This window comes from Procambarus clarkii, chromosome 54 (assembly GCF_040958095.1).
Source record: "Procambarus clarkii isolate CNS0578487 chromosome 54, FALCON_Pclarkii_2.0, whole genome shotgun sequence".
Taxonomy (NCBI): domain Eukaryota; kingdom Metazoa; phylum Arthropoda; class Malacostraca; order Decapoda; family Cambaridae; genus Procambarus; species Procambarus clarkii.
Window position 1 is genome coordinate 22,844,959 of NC_091203.1, and position 18,629 is coordinate 22,863,587.

Genomic DNA, 18,629 nt, shown 5'->3' on the forward strand with positions numbered 1-18,629 from the left:
CAGACTCAGAGTAGGTGGACCTCGACTGGCCAGATATATACCTTGTTGTCTCGGTCAATAAAAATACAGAAGCGACTACTGTGTCTACATTTAACCCGAACAAGACAAATGAATAACCACATGAGACAAGAAGGCATAGCAGGATGTACAAAACAGCGCCATTGAAAAGCAAAGGGGCATTTGGCATGCTGAGAGAGCACTTGTTCAACATCACAAGCCCAAGATTTTTCAACACTCTTCCCCTACACACAAGAGGCCTAACTGGCTGACCTCTCAGTGTTCAAACAAGGACCTTCAAAGGATATCTGACCAACCAGGCTGTGACTTGTACGTCCGGCTGCAAGCAGCTGCATCAAACAGCCTAGTTGATCAGACCAGAAACCAGGAGGTCTGGTCAGAGACCGGGCCATGCTGACATGAATGCTTGGAATTAACAGGTTGTCGTCATAAATAAATATATAAAACAAAGCAACATACAATATAAATGTTTATTAAAACTGCATAATATGCATTCAAGAATTTGCAATCAACATATCAAAAAAATATTTATATATACACACACACACACACACCACTTAAATTTCTACATATCTTACCATAAATCAGTATTATAAAAAAATATGGACAATATTGATTTTCTAGTTGTAAGATACATTATTAGGATAATATTAAAAACACAACCATTGACGGTACAACTACTCGAGCCCTGCGTAGTGACCCCTGACAATATAAATAGGCTCCATAGATCAAGGAAGCTTATAATACAATGGAACTAATTATACAATTCATTACTGCCTGTGTCTACTTTAAATCTGCAAAGGCAGTCAAAAATTAATATCCAAATTAAAGTATCTAATAGGTAATGGTGTTCCCCATTACAAATAATGCCCAATTAATCTTAATATTTTTTTTTTTTAGGATCAATCTCATTTAAAATGAGGTGTTTAGTAAATACAATTCTTGTATTAACAAGCTTACAAGACTGTAATCCATTATGTAGACAAGGGTAGCAGCAGGAGGCAGAGTTCACACTACTGTTCACTGCTTATGAAACTTGACTTTTAGCAATGTTAAATGGATATATTTTTCATCAACTCATATTTACAAATTACTAACCTCTCAAAATGCATGAACAAAATATTGAATGACTCCTGTGTACATCTGTCACACGAGTACTCATTATTACATCCACCAACAGTTACAAAACACAATTCATTGTCTGCCCATAAGTTGTGCGACAACTTCCTGCCATACAACTCGTGACCATCATGACCAGATATAATGACCGAGTGCCAATACAATGCACATCTCTTTCCTTACCATTGTAGAGCAGTCAAACGGCCAACAACCTTTAGTTGTTGAATATAATATTGGTTAACAAGAATTGTCCTATTCTGCATTTGATACAAATTAAGGAACTAATTTGTGGGGAACAAGTAAATGAAATTTAAACGAATTAAAATGACAGCTACAGTAATCAACTCTCTTTTAAAACATCTACGAGTGGTCAAGAATATACAACACAGTATATACATACAACAGAAACTGCCTCAACTCTAATGAACAATATTAAAAAAAAAAAAAAAATATTAATAAATTCTGCCATCATTTAAGTAATTTTTTTCTTTTTAAATGAAACCGACAGTCAAGATATTGATTTATTTATCAAGTCTTTATTAAGGTTGAGATAGAATAAGAGATCAAGTGGATTGTACAAGTTACATCACCAAGCCTAATTACCTACGTCACATATCAACCATGGTAACACCTCCACAATGCTCTCACTTCACCTCCTTCCCATGTTAAGGGGTCACAAATTGAGTATATTGCAACTTGGCCAAACTCGACAGAAGTGCAACATGAAGACCAACATTTTGTATACGCCAAACCAACACTCAAATCTTAAACCAAATGATCCATTCCATTATTTATCACATCCTAAGTTAAGTCGTACTGGTCCAATCCCACAGTAGTTCACTACTCAATATATACATGCTCATATATTCACCAAATAAACCATGTATCAAATATGAAAGAAATGGACAAATGTGCTCTACCAGTATATACAGTATATGCAAATTTGTTGACCAGACCACACACTAGAAGTTGAAGGGACGACGACGTTTCGGTCCGTCCTGGACCATTCTCAAGTCGATTGGTCGATACAATCGACTTGAGAATGGTCCAGGATGGACCGAAACGTCGTCGTCCCTTCACCTTCTAGTGTGTGGTCTGGTCAACATACTTCAGCCACGTTATTGTGACTCATCGCCTGCATATATGCAAATTACTGCACAATTTGGGAATCTAACCACTGAATTTTGTTATTTGATTTTGTTAATGCTTGCATTTTCAAGTCAAGTTAATATGAGGTACTGTACTGCTAAGATCACCTAGGAAGACCAATTTCATTCTACTGGTATCTACAGCTTAGGCTTGACAGCATCTTCGGTTATCTGGTAAAGATAAAGATTAATACCAATTAGAAAGGTAGATCTTCACAGTGTCAGAATGCTATCCTAACTTCAATAAAGGCATCGTTATTTCAAAGAAGGGAAAAAAGTCGGCACAAATCAATCCAGAAGTCTGTCCCGGCACCTGTTACTGTACTTACCATGTATAGAAACAATTTAAACTAACCAGCAACATTTGCAGATCATACTAAAGTAGGGTTGAAAATATAATCAGAGATCAAAATTGCTACAAGATGATTTAGATTGACTTTTAGAATAAACAAAAAGACTGACATAAAGGTCCTTTGTTACTGTTATTGACTCTTGGAGTGCCCTCATGGCTTTGGAGTCTTTTAACCATTTGCATCCTGTGGTATCCGAAATTCAATATTGGCCGTTTCTTATTTTTGGTAGGTATAAGGAATGTCAAATTCTGCAGAGTTCCCAGGCATATTGGGATCCCGTGAAATGAACTCGTTGATGGCGCTGCTAACTCAGCCATTCGTACATACAACATTTCCCAGAAAAGGGTTCCCTATTCAGATTTTTACCTGATCATTCATGCCACTATCTGCAACTACTGGCATATTTGCTGGGTTGGTGTTACTGGTAATAAATTAAGTGCTTTTAAGTCTAATGTTTCCCCTTGGATTTCCTCCTCCCACAGTAATAGGCATTGGGAGACGGCTCTAGCTAGACTGTATCACACCCGCCTGACTTATGGTCACTTATTGGAACAGTATCCTGCTCCTTTTTGTCCTCACTGTGTTGTCCCACTTGCGCTTTTGTACCTCTTTGTCCATTGCTCTTATTTCTATGATGTTGGTATTGTATCTTGGTTTCCTGATGTCCCAAGAGGTCGGTGTCTCTCGTTAACATCATCGGTGATCCCGATACCTTTGATATACCTTTGATACCTTTGCCTTATGAGAAAATCAATAGGTGCCATAACGAGGATAAGGAGGATTCGAACTGACTCACCTGGTACCCCTGAGTAAATACCCTAGACCAGTACACCACGACATGGTGCAATGCAACCTGGGATTCCACCGAATCCTCTAGGGATCCTGAGGCTTCCAACTGAAACCCAATCATGGTTTTACACATTGCTCCCCATGCACCCTGGCTTATGGTCCAGTAATTCTACCTCCAACTCTTCTTCTCAACTGCACAATGAAACCGTATTAACGTGATGTATCAATGAGAAAATCAGTAGGAGATTGGTCCCTACTGATTTTCTCATTGACACATCATGTTAATGTGATTTCATTGTGTATTTAAAGAGAAATATAGGAGGTAGGAATTCCTAGACTACAAGTCAGAGCACATAGGAGAATTGTGCGAAACCCTAATTTGGCTTCACTGGAAGTCTCAGGAACCCTAGAGGATTCAGTTGAATTCCAGGTTGCAATGCTTTCCATGTCACAGTGTAGTGGTGTCCCCCCCCCCCACCTTTCCAGTGATTGCAAGTGACTGGCACGCTGAGTAGGCCACCCTGCACACAGGGAAGAGTGAGGCTGGAGGCGGCTTGTGCCCTGTGGCAGGTGGTCGCTTGGGGCAACCTGCGAGTGGGTTGTAGGAGGCATGGGCCCTCTTGCCAGTGGTCCCAAGCGACCGGCACGCTGAGGGGATGGCTCGGAGAGACATTCAGTCACCCCGAGGTGGATCCCTTCGTGTCGGCATAGAACTGAAATCTTCTGTTCTATGTAGCTCTGTTCCCCGATGGCTAGGCACTCATGGAGGAAGCTTTTCAGCTGGGCTGGTCAAGATGGGGTGAATTTACTTCTTGGCTCCCTCCTAGGGAGCCGGTCGGCCGAGCGGACAGCACGCTGGACTTGTGATCCTGTGGTCCTGGGTTCGATCCCAGGCGCCAGTGAGAAACAATGGGCAGAGTTTCTTTCACCCTATGCCCCTGTTACCTAGTAGTAAAATAGGTACCTGGGTGTTAGTCAGCTGTCACGGGCTGCTTCCTGGGGGTGGAGGCCAGGTCGAGGACCGGGCCGCGGGGACACTAAAAAGCCCCGAAATCATCTCAAGATAACCTGTCCCTGGTTCAGTTGTTGCTCCAGGTTCTACCCAGACTAGAGTCATTCTTCTCAAGGAAGGGTGATCCTCTTGTCCCTTTCGTAGCCAGTTTAGCCTTGGTTTCTGGCTCTTCTGGTCTGGTGTCCAAACATGGGCATCTTCCTACAGCGTTGCCTTTTTTAGCGGATCGATCTGGTGATGGTCTCTATTGTTCTACCTCCTCATCTGAACTTTCTAATGCATGTCTATTGCTAATTTTATGGCACACACAGGTGGCCAAGTTACTGCTGTCCCACCTACATTTGTCTTCCAGGTGAATGTATGAAGTGGCCCGATGCTCATTTTGTCTTTTCTGTATGTTTTCTTTCTTTGCTTTTGGTTCACATAGTATTGTCTTTCTTCATGTGTGCGTCTTCATTGGCATCTCATGCTTAATTTTTTTGAGATTTTTTTTTTTTTGAGATATATACAAGAGTTGTTACATTCTTGTACAGTTGTGCCTTTATCTTTTGGCATTTATGGGGTTGTTGCTGCATGTGTTTGCTGTTAATAATACTGTACTGTGGCCCATTCTGCAAATTGCCTCAGGTGGTTTTTCACATCCGGCCTGCTCATGCTATTCCTGAGCTATATTGGTCACTTGACAGAGTCCTCAATTTTTTTTCCTTCTCTTAGACATTCTGCCTCTTTGGCAGAAAAAAGTATCCCCCCTCCCCTTTTTTTTGTTGGCTTTTGCCTTCGCCTGTTCAAGAGAGAACTGGATAAGCACCTCCAAAGGATACCTGATCAACCAGGCTGTGACTCATATGTCAGGCTGCGAGCAGCCGCGTCCAACAGCCTTGTTGATCAGTCCAGCAACCAGGAGGCCTGGTCGACGACCGGGCCGCGGGGACGCTAAGCCCCGGAAGCACCTCAAGGTAACCTCAAGGTCAGGTCAGTGAGCTTCAAGCTCGTCTCCGGAGGTGAGAGTTCTTGCTCCTTTGGCTCTGGGTAGGCATTTTTTTTATTTGCAGGAATCTCCTTTGCTGGTGAAGAACAAGTTGGTGGGCATCTGCAGGGGTGCTTTAATTAATTACGGATGCTGGTTGATTCAGTCGGGGTGCGTCATTTGTTGTCCCATGGCACAGGTTCGTCATTACCTGCATTTCACCGGGACCATTGCTCTTTCTAATTTATGTCAATGACCTACTAGAGGGTAGGTCATTCCTACCAGAGTAGGTCATTCCTACCCGAGGGTAGGTCATTCCTACCCGAGGGTAAATCATTCCTACCTGAGGGTAGATCATTCCTACCTGAGGGTAGGAAGCCACTTCCATCTACAACTATAAGGCCCAATTTGACAAAGAATTTGAAAGTCAGAGTAGTTAGGTTCTAACACAACAGATACAAGGCTAGTAGATGGGGGCATAAAGAGCAAGATCTGACTTCCCCGTAGACACTGATAGGTAAGTAGATGTGTAGATCACAACTAGTGGAAGCAACAATGATAAACTTCCTAAGCCAGCATGCCTAGAGACCCACCTTGAATGAGGAATAACAATAACCCAGCCAGCCTTTATCTGATATTCAGTCTAAATATGTCAAACACAAGAAAAATAACATTTGAAGACCTCTTCGAAATGAGCGATCATCATTTACTGTACAGTACTGTACTGGTGTTTATGTATCTGGTAGAAGTAGGAATGACCAAAACACACACCAGAAGATGATAAGACGATGACATTTTGGTCCACCCTGGACCATTATCAAGTCGATTATGATGGGAGTGAGGGAGGCACGGGCATTAAATAAGGCAAGAGTGAGGCGAGGACCAGGTAGGAGGAGAAAAAGGTAAGGTCGGTTGGTGGGGAGCAGATAAGAGAAGAAGGTAGTTCCTAGAAAAAAGTAATCATTTTCTGGCATGTGATTTGGTCATCACATTTTCAGCCATGTTATTGTGACTCATTGTCTGCAAGTAGGAATGACCTGTTCAGGTAAAGACTCAGAGGGTAGAAGGCTGTCATAATGAAGGGGAAATTATGAGGAAATAATAAAAATTCTATCAGAAGTACCATGGGAACCTAGAAGAATTACACCACCACATAATGGACTTGCTCATCCAGAAATGTTGTGTAGTTCATAAGTTTGTTTTTGTCCAAAGGGATTGCACATAGGATTAATTCATGCTTTAACCAAGGCTGCAAGGAAACAAAACTAGTAAGCATGGGAGCATAAGAGACATTACAGGAATAATAGAGTATAAAAAGCAGAGGGGGTTACCAGGGCAGGAATGAATACTTCAGAGTGGTTATCTTGAGATGATTTCGGGGCTTTTTTTCAGTGTTCCCGCGGCCCGGTCCTCGACCAGGCCTCCACCCCCAGGAAGCAGCCCGTGACAGCTGACTAACACCCAGGTACCTATTTTACTGCTAGGTAACAGGGGCATAGGGTGAAAGAAACTCTGCCCATTGTTTCTCACCGGCGCCCGGGATTGAACCCGGGATCACAGGATCACAAGTCCAGTGTGCTGTCCGCTCGGCCGACCGGCTCCCTTGAGGGCGATTATGAATTGTGAGTGAGAAACATGCACACAATTTGAAAAGAATATATCACATAAATAAAGACCCAGCCCAAGCTGATCCACAGCTTGGACTGTGGTGCATAAAGAGGAAAACAACACTAAAAGAACAAGTTATGAAACAAAGAATAGGAAAGAACACATTTACAGAAAATAACAGGAAGTGTGTGTGAAGAACTCACCAGCAGTTCCACGAATACTCCACAAAAGAGCAAGAACAAGGGAATGGCCAACCGCAGTGGGATCGTATCAAATCAAAGAGTATTGGAGGATTTGAAGATTACTAAAAATCACTGGTTTATGAAATACAGTACTTTTGGTAAACTAAATTAAGAAAATGAGATATGGTGATACAGCTCTAATCTTGCATTTACAAATTGGTAAATGCATATTGTATAGATAATTACAGACACACATGCACGAGCAAAAAGGGCGAGAGTAATATACAATTACAGTGGTACCTCGAATAACGAATTTAATCCGTTCCAACGCCACCGACGTCATGTGAAACCGGCGTCATACAAAACAATTTTCCCCACTCAAAACAATGTAAATACAAGTAATCCGTTCCACCCCTAAAACAACAATATAACATTATACACTGGTAATATGATACTGTACATGTTAAATAAATGTTTTGTTTGTTCCCATGTGTATATTCACTTTACCTTATGAAGAGTCGTTGCTGGCTTGAGGGAGCCAATCTGGAGGAAGGAAGGAGAGGGGTTACGGCGAGGAGGGAGACACCACCTCCGGGTCAGGGGGGGCTCACTCTCTTCGGGAATTTAACCCCACTGGGACTGGGTTGTGGTTCAATATCACTTGCACGTCTCTTCCCACCCTGTCCACTGACCGTATCGCGTGTCACTTGCTGTTGTCTTCGTTTGAGGATGTCCCTAAATCGAGACAGCACATTGTCATTAAACAAGTTCACGCACCGTGTTGTCACCGCCTTATCAGGGTGATGCTTTTCCGCAAATGCTGTCACCTTTTCGAACGTGCCCAGCACGTCCCTGATCTCACTGGAAGGGATAGCATCCTCGCAGACCTCCTCCTCCCCCGATGAGAGCTCCTTTACCTCCTGTTGCACCAGCTCTTTCTGCAGTTCCAGGAGTTCCTCGGTGGTCAATTCATCACTGTGCTCCTCCACCAACTCCTGCACATCAGCAGCATCCACCTCCAGACCCAGTGTATGTCCCAGAGCAGCAATATCATCCACTAAAAGAGCATCCGGGTCATCCACAGGTGCGGATGCAGATGCAGGTGCAGGACCGAAACCTTCGAAGTCTCGCTCAGGGACACCCTCAGGCCACAGGTTTTGCCATGCAGAGTGTAGGGTCCTCCGTGACACCCCTTCCCAGGCCTTATCTATCAAACACAAGGCCCCCCCATGATATTGAACTGGTCCTTCCAGAATTGTCTGTGGGTCAGCTCTGTGGTGTCAATCACATGAACACATCTCTCCAACAAGGCCTTCATGTAGAGCTTCTTAAAAGTTACCAATGACCTGCTGATCCATGGGTTGGAGGAGTGGCGTGATGTTTGGAGGAAGAAACTTGATGGTGATGAACTGATTCTCAGGGAACAGATCATCTTGCAGTTGTCGAGGATGGGCAGGTGCATTATCGAGCACAAGCAGGGCCTTGAGTGGTAACTGCTTCTCGACGAGATAATTTCTCACTGTTTGGCCGAAGACGTCATTTACCCACTCACTAAAGAATATCTGCGTGACCCAGGACTTCTTGTTCGACTTCCACATCACATTCAGCCGTGTCTTGTACACCTTAAATGCCTTGAACACTCGTAGATTTTCAAGAGTGGTAGACGAGCAACGGCTTGACCTTGAAATTGCCACTTGCATTGGCGCAGAGCACGAGAGTAAGGCGATCCTTCATCGGTTTGTGGCCAGGCAACGATTGTTCCTCTTGCGTGATGTAGGTCCTCTTTATTAGTTTTTTCCAAAAAAGGTCGGTCTCGTCACAATTGAAAACTTGTTGGGCAGGAACTGTTCCCAATCAACAAATTCCTGGAACTCTGGCACAAAAGCCTCGGCAGCAGCTTTATCAGAGCTGGCAGCCTCCCCATGTCGCACAACATTGTGTATACCGCTCCTCTTCTTAAAGTTCTCAAACCACCCACGGCTTGCCTTAAATACCTCCTCATCTTCAGACGACGCACCTGGTATCTTCCTGACAAGGTCCACATACAGCATCCTAGCCTTAGCGCAAATGATAGCTTCAGAGACACTATCGCCATGCAATTGTCATTCATTCATCCACACCAGCAGTAGCCGTTCCACATCTTCTAGGAGTTTTGGACGTTTGCTGGTGATCTTGGTAACTCCTTTGGCCACGTCAAGCATCTTATATTTATCCTTCCCCTTCATTATGGTGGATATTGTTGAGGGAGCCCTGCCATACTCCCTGGCAAGATCAGCCACACGAACACCACGCTCGTGCTTTGCTATGATCTCTTTCTTCACTTCCACAGTGATTGCCTCTTTCTTCCCCTTGCAAACACCTGCTTTCGCAGGCTGCTTCTTGGACGACATCGTGCTTTCAGAATTGTAGTCACAAAACCACACAAAAACCCACGAATATCACAATTGTGTGCAGAGCGATGCAGAGGGATACTGGTCGTGCGAGACACCAATGCAACACTGTCAACAGTGGTGGTCGGGAATGTGATGGAGGTGGCACAACCCCACTATGTGATGTTGACGTTACACAAACGAGCGTTCGTCATACGGGACAATTTGTCGCCGATCGGGCCGGTCGTTACCCAAAATGTTCGCCTTGTGGGGCGATCGTTATGCAAGGTACCACTGTAGTTACATCACATACCAACACACATTTAGTTTAGGATTATTATTCACTAAGAAGGTATTTTCCAAGTGCTGTGGTGTGTAAATTAATACCTACTACGTTTATACCTGAAAGAGAGGATCATGGCTGGAGATGCGTGTAGGGAGGGAGGTATATGTTGGGCTGGCAGGGAAAGGTATGTAAGGGGGACCACTGCCAGCACTGCTCCATTGTCTGTAGTAGTAGCGGAAGAGTCCGCCACACGCAGACACCAGCAACACCAAGAACACTACTCCAACCCTGAAACAAATGGTCAAATATTATTCTTGGTTAAATGGTGCATGCCCTATACATATTGTCATTTTTAAACCATTAATTTAAGACGAAGTCATTATTTTGTCATCTCTATGGATCACTATCCTTTGACACCTTCAAACCCATGGATCATTATCCATGAGTATCTTCAGGCCCATGGACTACAGTCCCTGGCCACCTTCAGGCCCATGGACCACTGTCCCTGGCCACCTGCCACATTCATCCCTATCCCTGTCCTGCAAGTATGTATGGGTGGACAGAATGTTTCTCAACTTGAAACACAAGTTTTGACAAACTCCCACGCAGTGAACCGCTTTGCTCCCACAGTTTGTGTACAGAGCAGTAGCACGTGAACGGCAGGAAAAACGATCAAGAAGAGGTATTTCGTAACAGTAGTAGGGGTAAAAGCTTTCACTATGCAGGTCAGATCCTTGCAAAATTTGTAAAGTGTCCTTGGGGACTCCACAGGGACAAGGTAGGAAGGAACCTTACCAGATACATTACTTGTAGAATCTGCGTTAATTACTGACAACTCAATTTTCACATACAGGTACAAGTGAAATTATTAGTCTTTTTCTTTAGTGTGTTGCAAGCTGTATGTAATTTGAAATGCCACTGAGTATAATAGTGAAGTTAACTTACCAAAAGTACCAGAGACTATACACATAATCACAGCAAAGATTGTCGCCACAGCAGTACTGTTCGCTGCCACATAGATCCCACTCGCAGTAATGTCCAGCGACCTGTCACAACACGAACATTCTATTAGAATTTAAAATATTTCCAGATTTACACTCACGGGCAAGATCTTTCCATGTTAGGCCTAAACTAAGTTTCTAAAGAGCTCATGTTAATTAATCAAGTTGATTTTAAGCCCTTGTTAAGAAGGTTCACAATACAGTGTGTAACGATTCTATTGTTACGTAAAGTATGGTGACAAATAAACACAGACACTAAGATACTATATATATATTTGGTCGAATATACAGAAGTACACAGGTGATACTTTGGTGTGAGTTGAGCGCACTGAGCATCGGTACAGTATCTCGCAAGTGTCTGCTCTAGACCACACTTGAAAGTAGACTCTTTAATGTTTGCTATTCTGCTGCTTATATGCTCGGGCAACACCTCACCGTGTTGCCCGGGCAACGCCTCACCTCATTCATCTCCAAAGGTTGACAGGAATATTAACAATGCATTTGGAGCGAATATATTATTGGGATAATCTACTCGCTACAAGTGTAAGTATTACGGTGAGGTCTAGGTTGTTCTTATATACGCATCAGTCTAACAATAAGAACAAGAAACATAACTCCACTATCACACCCAGTACAGTACTCTCACTTAACTCGTTGCTAACCTTGTAATTTTACAAAAATCCAGCATTGTATGTAATGAAAAGCCTCTTTCTGGTGGAAAACCCTCCCTTCAGTGGCTCCTCCTCGCCAGTTTATCTCTACAGACTCCACCAGGCTCTTCCAAGTCACAAGAAAAAGTCTTCCCTACTGCAGACAAGAAACAGATCTGGTCCACTCAGCAAAGGCACAAAGAGCACAAGCAACCCACGCCTAGGAGTAACCCACTCCTAGGCGTGGGTTACTAGTTGTGGGTTATCCCACACCCCAACCTGCTAGTGTGTAGATTTACTAGTCCCAGGCCAAGAGGGCAACCCACTAGAAAAGTACAACCCCAAAACAACCAACTGCACCGAGGAACATTGGCATGAACCCTGACAACCATGTACGCACTCATTAGCCAGTTCCAACCACTAGTTAGTTACACTCTCCCACAACCCGACAGCAGCCCTGGTAATCGAGGGCTCCAGCTAGCTGACCACCTCAGACATATGCCTCCTAAAGACAATCCCTGAAAACCCGGAAAAGAAAGCCGAGAACGGGAAGCCATCAAGAGGACCCACAAAAACAGAGGCATTTCATTACATTCAATGCTGCACTTTTGGGAACCCCCCTCCCCCCTCAGTGGCTTGCCAAGCTATCTCACCATTGGGCACATCAAGTGAACACAGTACCACCACTACTTGTGATGGTGGCAGTGATGTGGTGGAGGCTGACTCCATACACAGTTTCAAGTGTAGATATGATAGAGCCCAATAGGCTCAGGAACCTGTACACCAGTTGATTGACAGTTGAGAGGCGGGACCAAAGAGCCAGAGCTCAACCCCCGCAAGCATAAATAGGTGAGTACAAATAGGTGAGTACTTAATATCATTCCTAAGATCATTGCTAATCCTAGAACATGTGGGTCAACTACCATGATAGCACAGTGGAGAAATGCCCGACAGACCACTGGAACATTATCTAACACAGTACACAGTTACAAACCCAATAAGATTTCAACTTTGATTCAACAGAGCAGAAGTTGTTCAACACATGGGGCAAAATCTTATTGAAGCGACCATACGAGTCATAAATACTCATACTCTGCCTAAATAAAACAGAAACAAGTAACATTTAGTGGGCCAGCCAGAGGCTTAGGGCCCGTGCATGAATATCCCTGGAAAAAAAATACCATGAATTTAGCAAAGAATGTGGTTTGCTAAATTGTTAGATACTGTATATAACTTGGCAGAATTTAAGAACAAACTGACACTATGTCTTTCCTCACACATTTTGATCTCTATCACCCAAGGAATCACCTGCAGAGATATCTTCCAGATGACAACTAATATTCTTTCCTGCTTTCTGGTCCAACAGTGGGCAACTTAGTTTTACTGTGATGTTGAAGATTATCATCATGAGCTTCATCGAGACATGTGCATCAGTTAATGAGTTGTGGTGTAACTGGTGCAACAGTTATGTCGGAGCACGCCTAGGTTGTGCAATATGCCCGCACTTGCTCGCAATACTTGTGGATGCCATTATAATAAGCTCAGGCCAGTATCAGAAAATGGTGTCAATGTAAGGTTGTTATACTGTATAAAGAATGTATTAAGGGGTCATGTATAACAAGTTGTTTTGGGGGAGATGAATGGTCTTTAAATTGCAGGATAACAATGAGGTCAACACCTAGAAAGAACCCTTATGGGTATTCAAATGTGTCCCGAGATCACTCTGAACCGATAGATCCAGAATGCAAGAACATCCTTGTCTACGACAAGGACATCAACTCTAAGCTAACACAGAGTACCCTGATGACATACAGTAACAATTTGGTAAAAAAAAAAAGAGCTTTGTGGAAGTGTGTGGGTAATAGTGACCCTCCCCATCACCCAGCACCATGCACCAGTAAGTGTGTGGGTAACAGTGACCCTCCCCTGGTTGAATAGGGGAGCCGGTCGGCCGAGCGGACAGCACACTGGACTTGTGATCCTGTGGTCTCGAGTTCGATCCCGGGCACCGGCGAGAAACAATGGGCAGAGTTTCTTTCACCTTATGCCCCTGTTACCAAGCAGTAAAATAGGTACCTGGGTGTTAGTCAGCTGTCACGGGCTGCTTCCTGGGGGTGGAGGCCTGGTCGAGGACCGGGCCGCGGGGACACTAAAGCCCCGAAATCATCTCAAGATAATCTCCCCATCACCCAGTACCGTGCTCCAGTAGCATGTAGGTAACAGTGACCCTCCCCATCACCCAGTACCATGCACCAGTGTGTGGGTAATAGTGACCCTCCCCCATCACCCAGTACCATGCACCAGTGTGGGGGTAATAGTGACCCTCCCCCATCACCCAGTACCGTGCACCAGTGTGGGGGTAATAGTGACCCTCCCCCATCACCCAGTACCGTGCACCAGTGTGGGGGTAATAGTGACCCTCCCCCATCACCCAGTACCGTGCACCAGTGTGGGGGTAATAGTGACCCTCCCCCATCACCCAGTACCGTGCACCAGTGTGGGGGGGTAATAGTGACCCTCCCCATCACCCAGTACCGTGCACCAGTGTGGGGGTAATAGTGACCCTCCCCCATCACCCAGTACCGTGCACCAGTGTGGGGGTAATAGTGACCCTCCCCCATCACCCAGTACCGTGCACCAGTGTGGGGGGGTAATAGTGACCCTCCCCATCACCCAGTACCATGCACCAGTGTGGGGGGTAATAGTGACCCTCCCCCATCACCCAGTACCATGCACCAGTGTAGGGGTAATAGTGACCCTCCCCCATCACCCAGTACCATGTACCAGTGTAGGGGTAATAGTGACCCTCCCCCATCACACAGTACCGTGCACCAGTGTGGGGGTAATAGTGACCCTCCCCCATCACACAGTACCGTGCACCAGTGTGAGGGGTAACAGTGACCCTCCCTCATCATCCAGTACCTTGCACCATTACAACTTATTTATTTATTTATATACAAGAAGGTACATTAGGTTTATGAGAGTACAGAACATTGAAGTTTTACATTCTTCTAAAGCCACTAGCATGCATAGCATTTTGGTATACTGTAAATAATAAATAACATATAATAATCAAACATATAATAATTAGCCTAATGTCTTTAATATTCTTAAACCTATATTGTTTACTGATGATACTACCCTCATCTATTCAGACCCCAACCCACATACACTAAATAATGTTGTGAATAATGAACTAGAAAAAAGTTCACTTATGGATGTCAACTAACAAACTAACACTAAACATAGAAAAGACCTACTACATCTTATTTGGAAGTAAATCATCAAATGCAATTCAGCTACAGATAGACAACATTAACATCAGTAATAAAAATGATGGAAAGTTTCTTGGCCTATTCCTAGACAAGAGACTCAACTTCAGCACCCACATTCAACACATAACTAAGAAATTCTCTAAAACAGTTGGAATACTATCCAAAATCAGATATTATGTTCCTAACTCTGCTCTCATCTCTCTATATTATGCACTAATCTACCCCTATCTTAATTATGGTATCTGTGCATGGGGGTCTACCACTGCAAACCTCCTTAAGCCCATCACCCAGCAAAAATCTGCGATCAGAATAATAACAAACTCTCCTTTCAGACAACACTCAGCTCCCTTGTTTAAATCCCTAAACTTGCTAAATATTAACTCCCTCCACACATTATCTTGTGTCAACTACATTTACAAAACCCTGTTCTTAAATGCAAACCATGCTCTGAAACTCTCCCTGGACAGATGTAATAGGACCCATTATCACCACACCAGAAATAAATATCTCTTTGATATCCCCAGAGTCAAACTTAATCTGTGTAAACACTATGCAAATAAAGGGACCTAGTCCATGGAACTCACTCCCTAGTGAATTGAAAAGCTGTCAAACTTTTGCCTCATTTAAAAACAAAACCAAAAAGTACCTAATTTCATCTTCGTAGTGTCCTACACTGAGCTTTAAATTTGCTCTGTACCTAGTGTTACCCAATCTCCCGATCTTTATGTACTTAATCCAAACAGCTTTATCATTGTGTTCATTGCTGTCTTCTTTTATGTGCTAGCCACATAAAAGAGGGAGCCGGTCGGCCGAGCGGACAGCACGCTGGACTTGTGATCCTGTGGTCCTGGGTTCGATCCCAGGCGCCGGCGAAAAACAATGGGCAGAGTTTCTTTCACTCTATGCCCCTGTTACCTAGCAGAAAAATAGGTACCTGGGTGTTAGTCAGGTGTCACGGGCTGCTTCCTGGGGGTGGAGGCCTGGTCGAGGACCGAGCCGCGGGGACACTAAAAAGCCCCGAAATCATCTCAAGATAACCTCAAGATAGCCATATGCTGTATTGTGCCTACTAATTTTTGTTAAACTACCATTCAAGCTGTCATTGCAATCAATCTGAGCTACCTATGTGCTTTAATATACCACCAATTTTTCTCTCATCTTTTATTTTTTTTCTTGCTATGTAACTTATCATTTTTATAAATTTTGCAAGTATTTACCTATTTAAAAAAATTTTAGATTAAGGACCTGCCCGAAACGCTGCACGTACTAGTGGCTTTACAAGAATGTGATTACTATGCTATGTGTCCTCACAATCCCATTGTACCTTCTTGTATATATATATATAAATAAATAATAAATAAATATAATTTTAAGAATGTAATTTCTAGCAAAATTAACAAAATTTGTATAGGTACATCGTAAGAATAAAGTATAAAAATACATTTTAAGAAAATATACAAATGCACTGTAAGTATAAAAAAAAATACATTGTATGACAAATTTGACAGAAAAATAAGTAGGTACATTAAAGTAAATTTACGAGTTATCCACAGATACATTTTAGCATAATTTGAGGATCATTATCAAGATATAATGTAGCTAACTAAGTGTATAACAAGATATAAGATAACAGCAATGATTACAATGCTAAAGTTGTATGGCATAGGTATTATATATTTTGGGGCATTGTGTTACATTAGATATAACCCGAGTTTCAAGCACTAGGCAGGAAACTATGAAGATGAAATTAGATATTAGATACTTTAGAAATTAGATACTTTACGGTTTTATTTTTGAACAAGGCAAAAATTGGACAGCTTTTCAATTCTTTAAGGCGTGAGTTCCATAGACCAGGTCCCTTTATTTGCATAGAGTGTTTACACAGGTTAAGTTAGAGGAAGCATGAAGTGTTGCATCATTAAAGGGCTAAAGTGACTTAGTGTTGCGTGAAGGGTGAAGCAACACTTCCGTACACCTGTCTTATCTCCTCTCTTCATTACTCCTTCCTTCCTCATTTAGGTAATTACCAGGTGAGGTACCTCCTTCCCTGGGGGTTCAGGTGGGTTAAGTAGAGGTCTATCAGGTCGGTAAGTGGATGGGTGAAGACGTAGTGCGTAGGGGGTTAAGGGAGGCAGGAGGAGGCGAGGCCCTGAGGCAGGACCTACCGTGGAGGCGAGGCAGGCGAGGGCCAGGAGCTGGAGCAGGTGCGGGGGAGCCATAGTGGTGGTGGTGGTGACCGGGGAGAGCTTACTGCACGCTGGAGCAGCCACACATGTTACTGTTACTGCTGCTGCTGCCTTGCTCCTGCTGTCTCGCTGTTTACTGCTGCTCGCACCTCCCTCCCTCCCACGGCCCCGACCCCTCTCCCAGGTCCCCTGTCCCTCCCTGCCACGGCCCCGACCCCTCTCCCAGGTCCCCTGTCCCTCCCTGCCACGGCCCCGACCCCTCTCCCAGGTCCCCTGTCCCTCCCTGCCACGGCCCCGACCCCTCTCCCAGGTCCCCTGTCCCTCCCTGCCACGGTACCGGCCCCTCTCCCAGGTCCCCTGTCCCTCCCTGCCACGGCCCCGACCCCTCTCCCAGGTCCCCTGTTCCGACCTGACCCGGTCCCAGTCCCTCCCTGACCTGGTTCCTGTCCCTCCCTGACCCGGTCCCTGTCCCTCCCTGCCTACCTGCCCCGGTCCCTGACCCGCCCTGCCCCTGTCCCGTCCCAGCTACGGTCCTTGTCCCTCCCTGCCCAGGCTCCTGTCCTGGTCCCCTGTCCGGTCCCAGCCACTGTCCTTGTCCCTCCCTGACCCGGTCCTTGTCCCTCCCTGACCCGGTCCTTGTCCCTCCCTGACCCGGTCCTTGTCCCTCCCTGACCCGGTCCTTGTCCCTCCCTGACCCGGTCCTTGTCCCTCCCTGACCCGGTCCTTGTCCCTCCCTGACCCGATCCTTGTCCCTCTGCCCCGGCCCCTGTCCCTCCCGGTCCTTATCCCTTCCTGTTCCGGTCCTTGTCCCTCCCTGCCCCGGCCCGGCCCTGTCCCTCCCAGCCATGGTCCTTGTCCCAAGTAAATTGTAATAAATTGAATTCAACATAAGAACTACATCATAAATAGATACAATAGATTATACTGATGAAGTTACATATCTTTAATAATAAATTGGGTGAGTGGATAGCACAAGTTGGGAAACAATGAAGATGAAAAGACTTGAGAATGGTCCAGGACGAAACGTCGTCATCCCTTCACTTTCTAGTGTGTGGTTTGGTCAACATACTTCAGCCACGTTATTGTGACTCGTCTGCTTCTGTGTGTAATGAAACAGGGTGGGACTCAACACTCCTCCCTGAGGTGTGCCGAGTTCAAATGATCTCACACCTGACATACAACCTTGATACCACACCTGAGCCTTCCTTTCAAGTTCAAGTATGTTTATTGAGATAAGCAATAAATACATCTCAAAGGGATAGAGTAGCTTAGGCTATTTTAGATTCAGATTCAGATTCAGATTCAGATGTTTATTCAGGTAAGGTATATACATACAAGTGATGTTACATTAATGGATTGATATATAGATAGAGCTAGTACATACAATGCCTAAAGCCACTATTACGCAATGCGTTTCGGGCAAGAAAAACATTAATATCTAGAACTTAATACTAATTGAGCATAAAGAATAAAAGGTGTTGAGAACAAATACAAATAAAGATAAAAAAAAAAAAAAAAAAAAAAAGGGGAACATGACTGAAAAAGCAGCACAAATACAATAGGTTGACAAACAGTGTTGATTAAAAAAAGAAAATAACAGATATGGGTTGACAATAGAGGAGTGAGGTAGATTACAGGGAATTTATTAGGTAGTGTTTAGTTTTTA

General features: G+C 44.2%; 1 protein-coding gene across 2 annotated transcripts; it reads right to left on the minus strand.

Annotated features, from left to right (window-relative positions):
- Window positions 1-474: 474 nt before the first annotated feature.
- On the minus strand, window positions 475-17,133 carry LOC123771255 (WW domain-binding protein 1). Of its 2 annotated transcripts, none has more exons than XM_069305187.1 (4): window positions 16,943-17,133; window positions 10,797-10,897; window positions 9,957-10,139; window positions 475-2,456 (listed from the first exon to the last, which is right to left on the minus strand). In XM_069305187.1, the coding sequence occupies exons 1-3, from the start codon at window positions 16,994-16,996 to the stop codon at window positions 9,962-9,964; spliced, it is 333 nt and encodes a 110-aa protein (XP_069161288.1). In that variant the 5' UTR covers window positions 16,997-17,133; the 3' UTR covers window positions 475-2,456; window positions 9,957-9,961. The 2 variants fall into 2 exon arrangements, with proteins under 2 accessions (XP_069161288.1, XP_045619670.1); XM_045763714.2 differs by having other exon boundaries at window positions 9,968-10,139; window positions 16,943-17,132.
- Window positions 17,134-18,629: the final 1,496 nt, after the last annotated feature.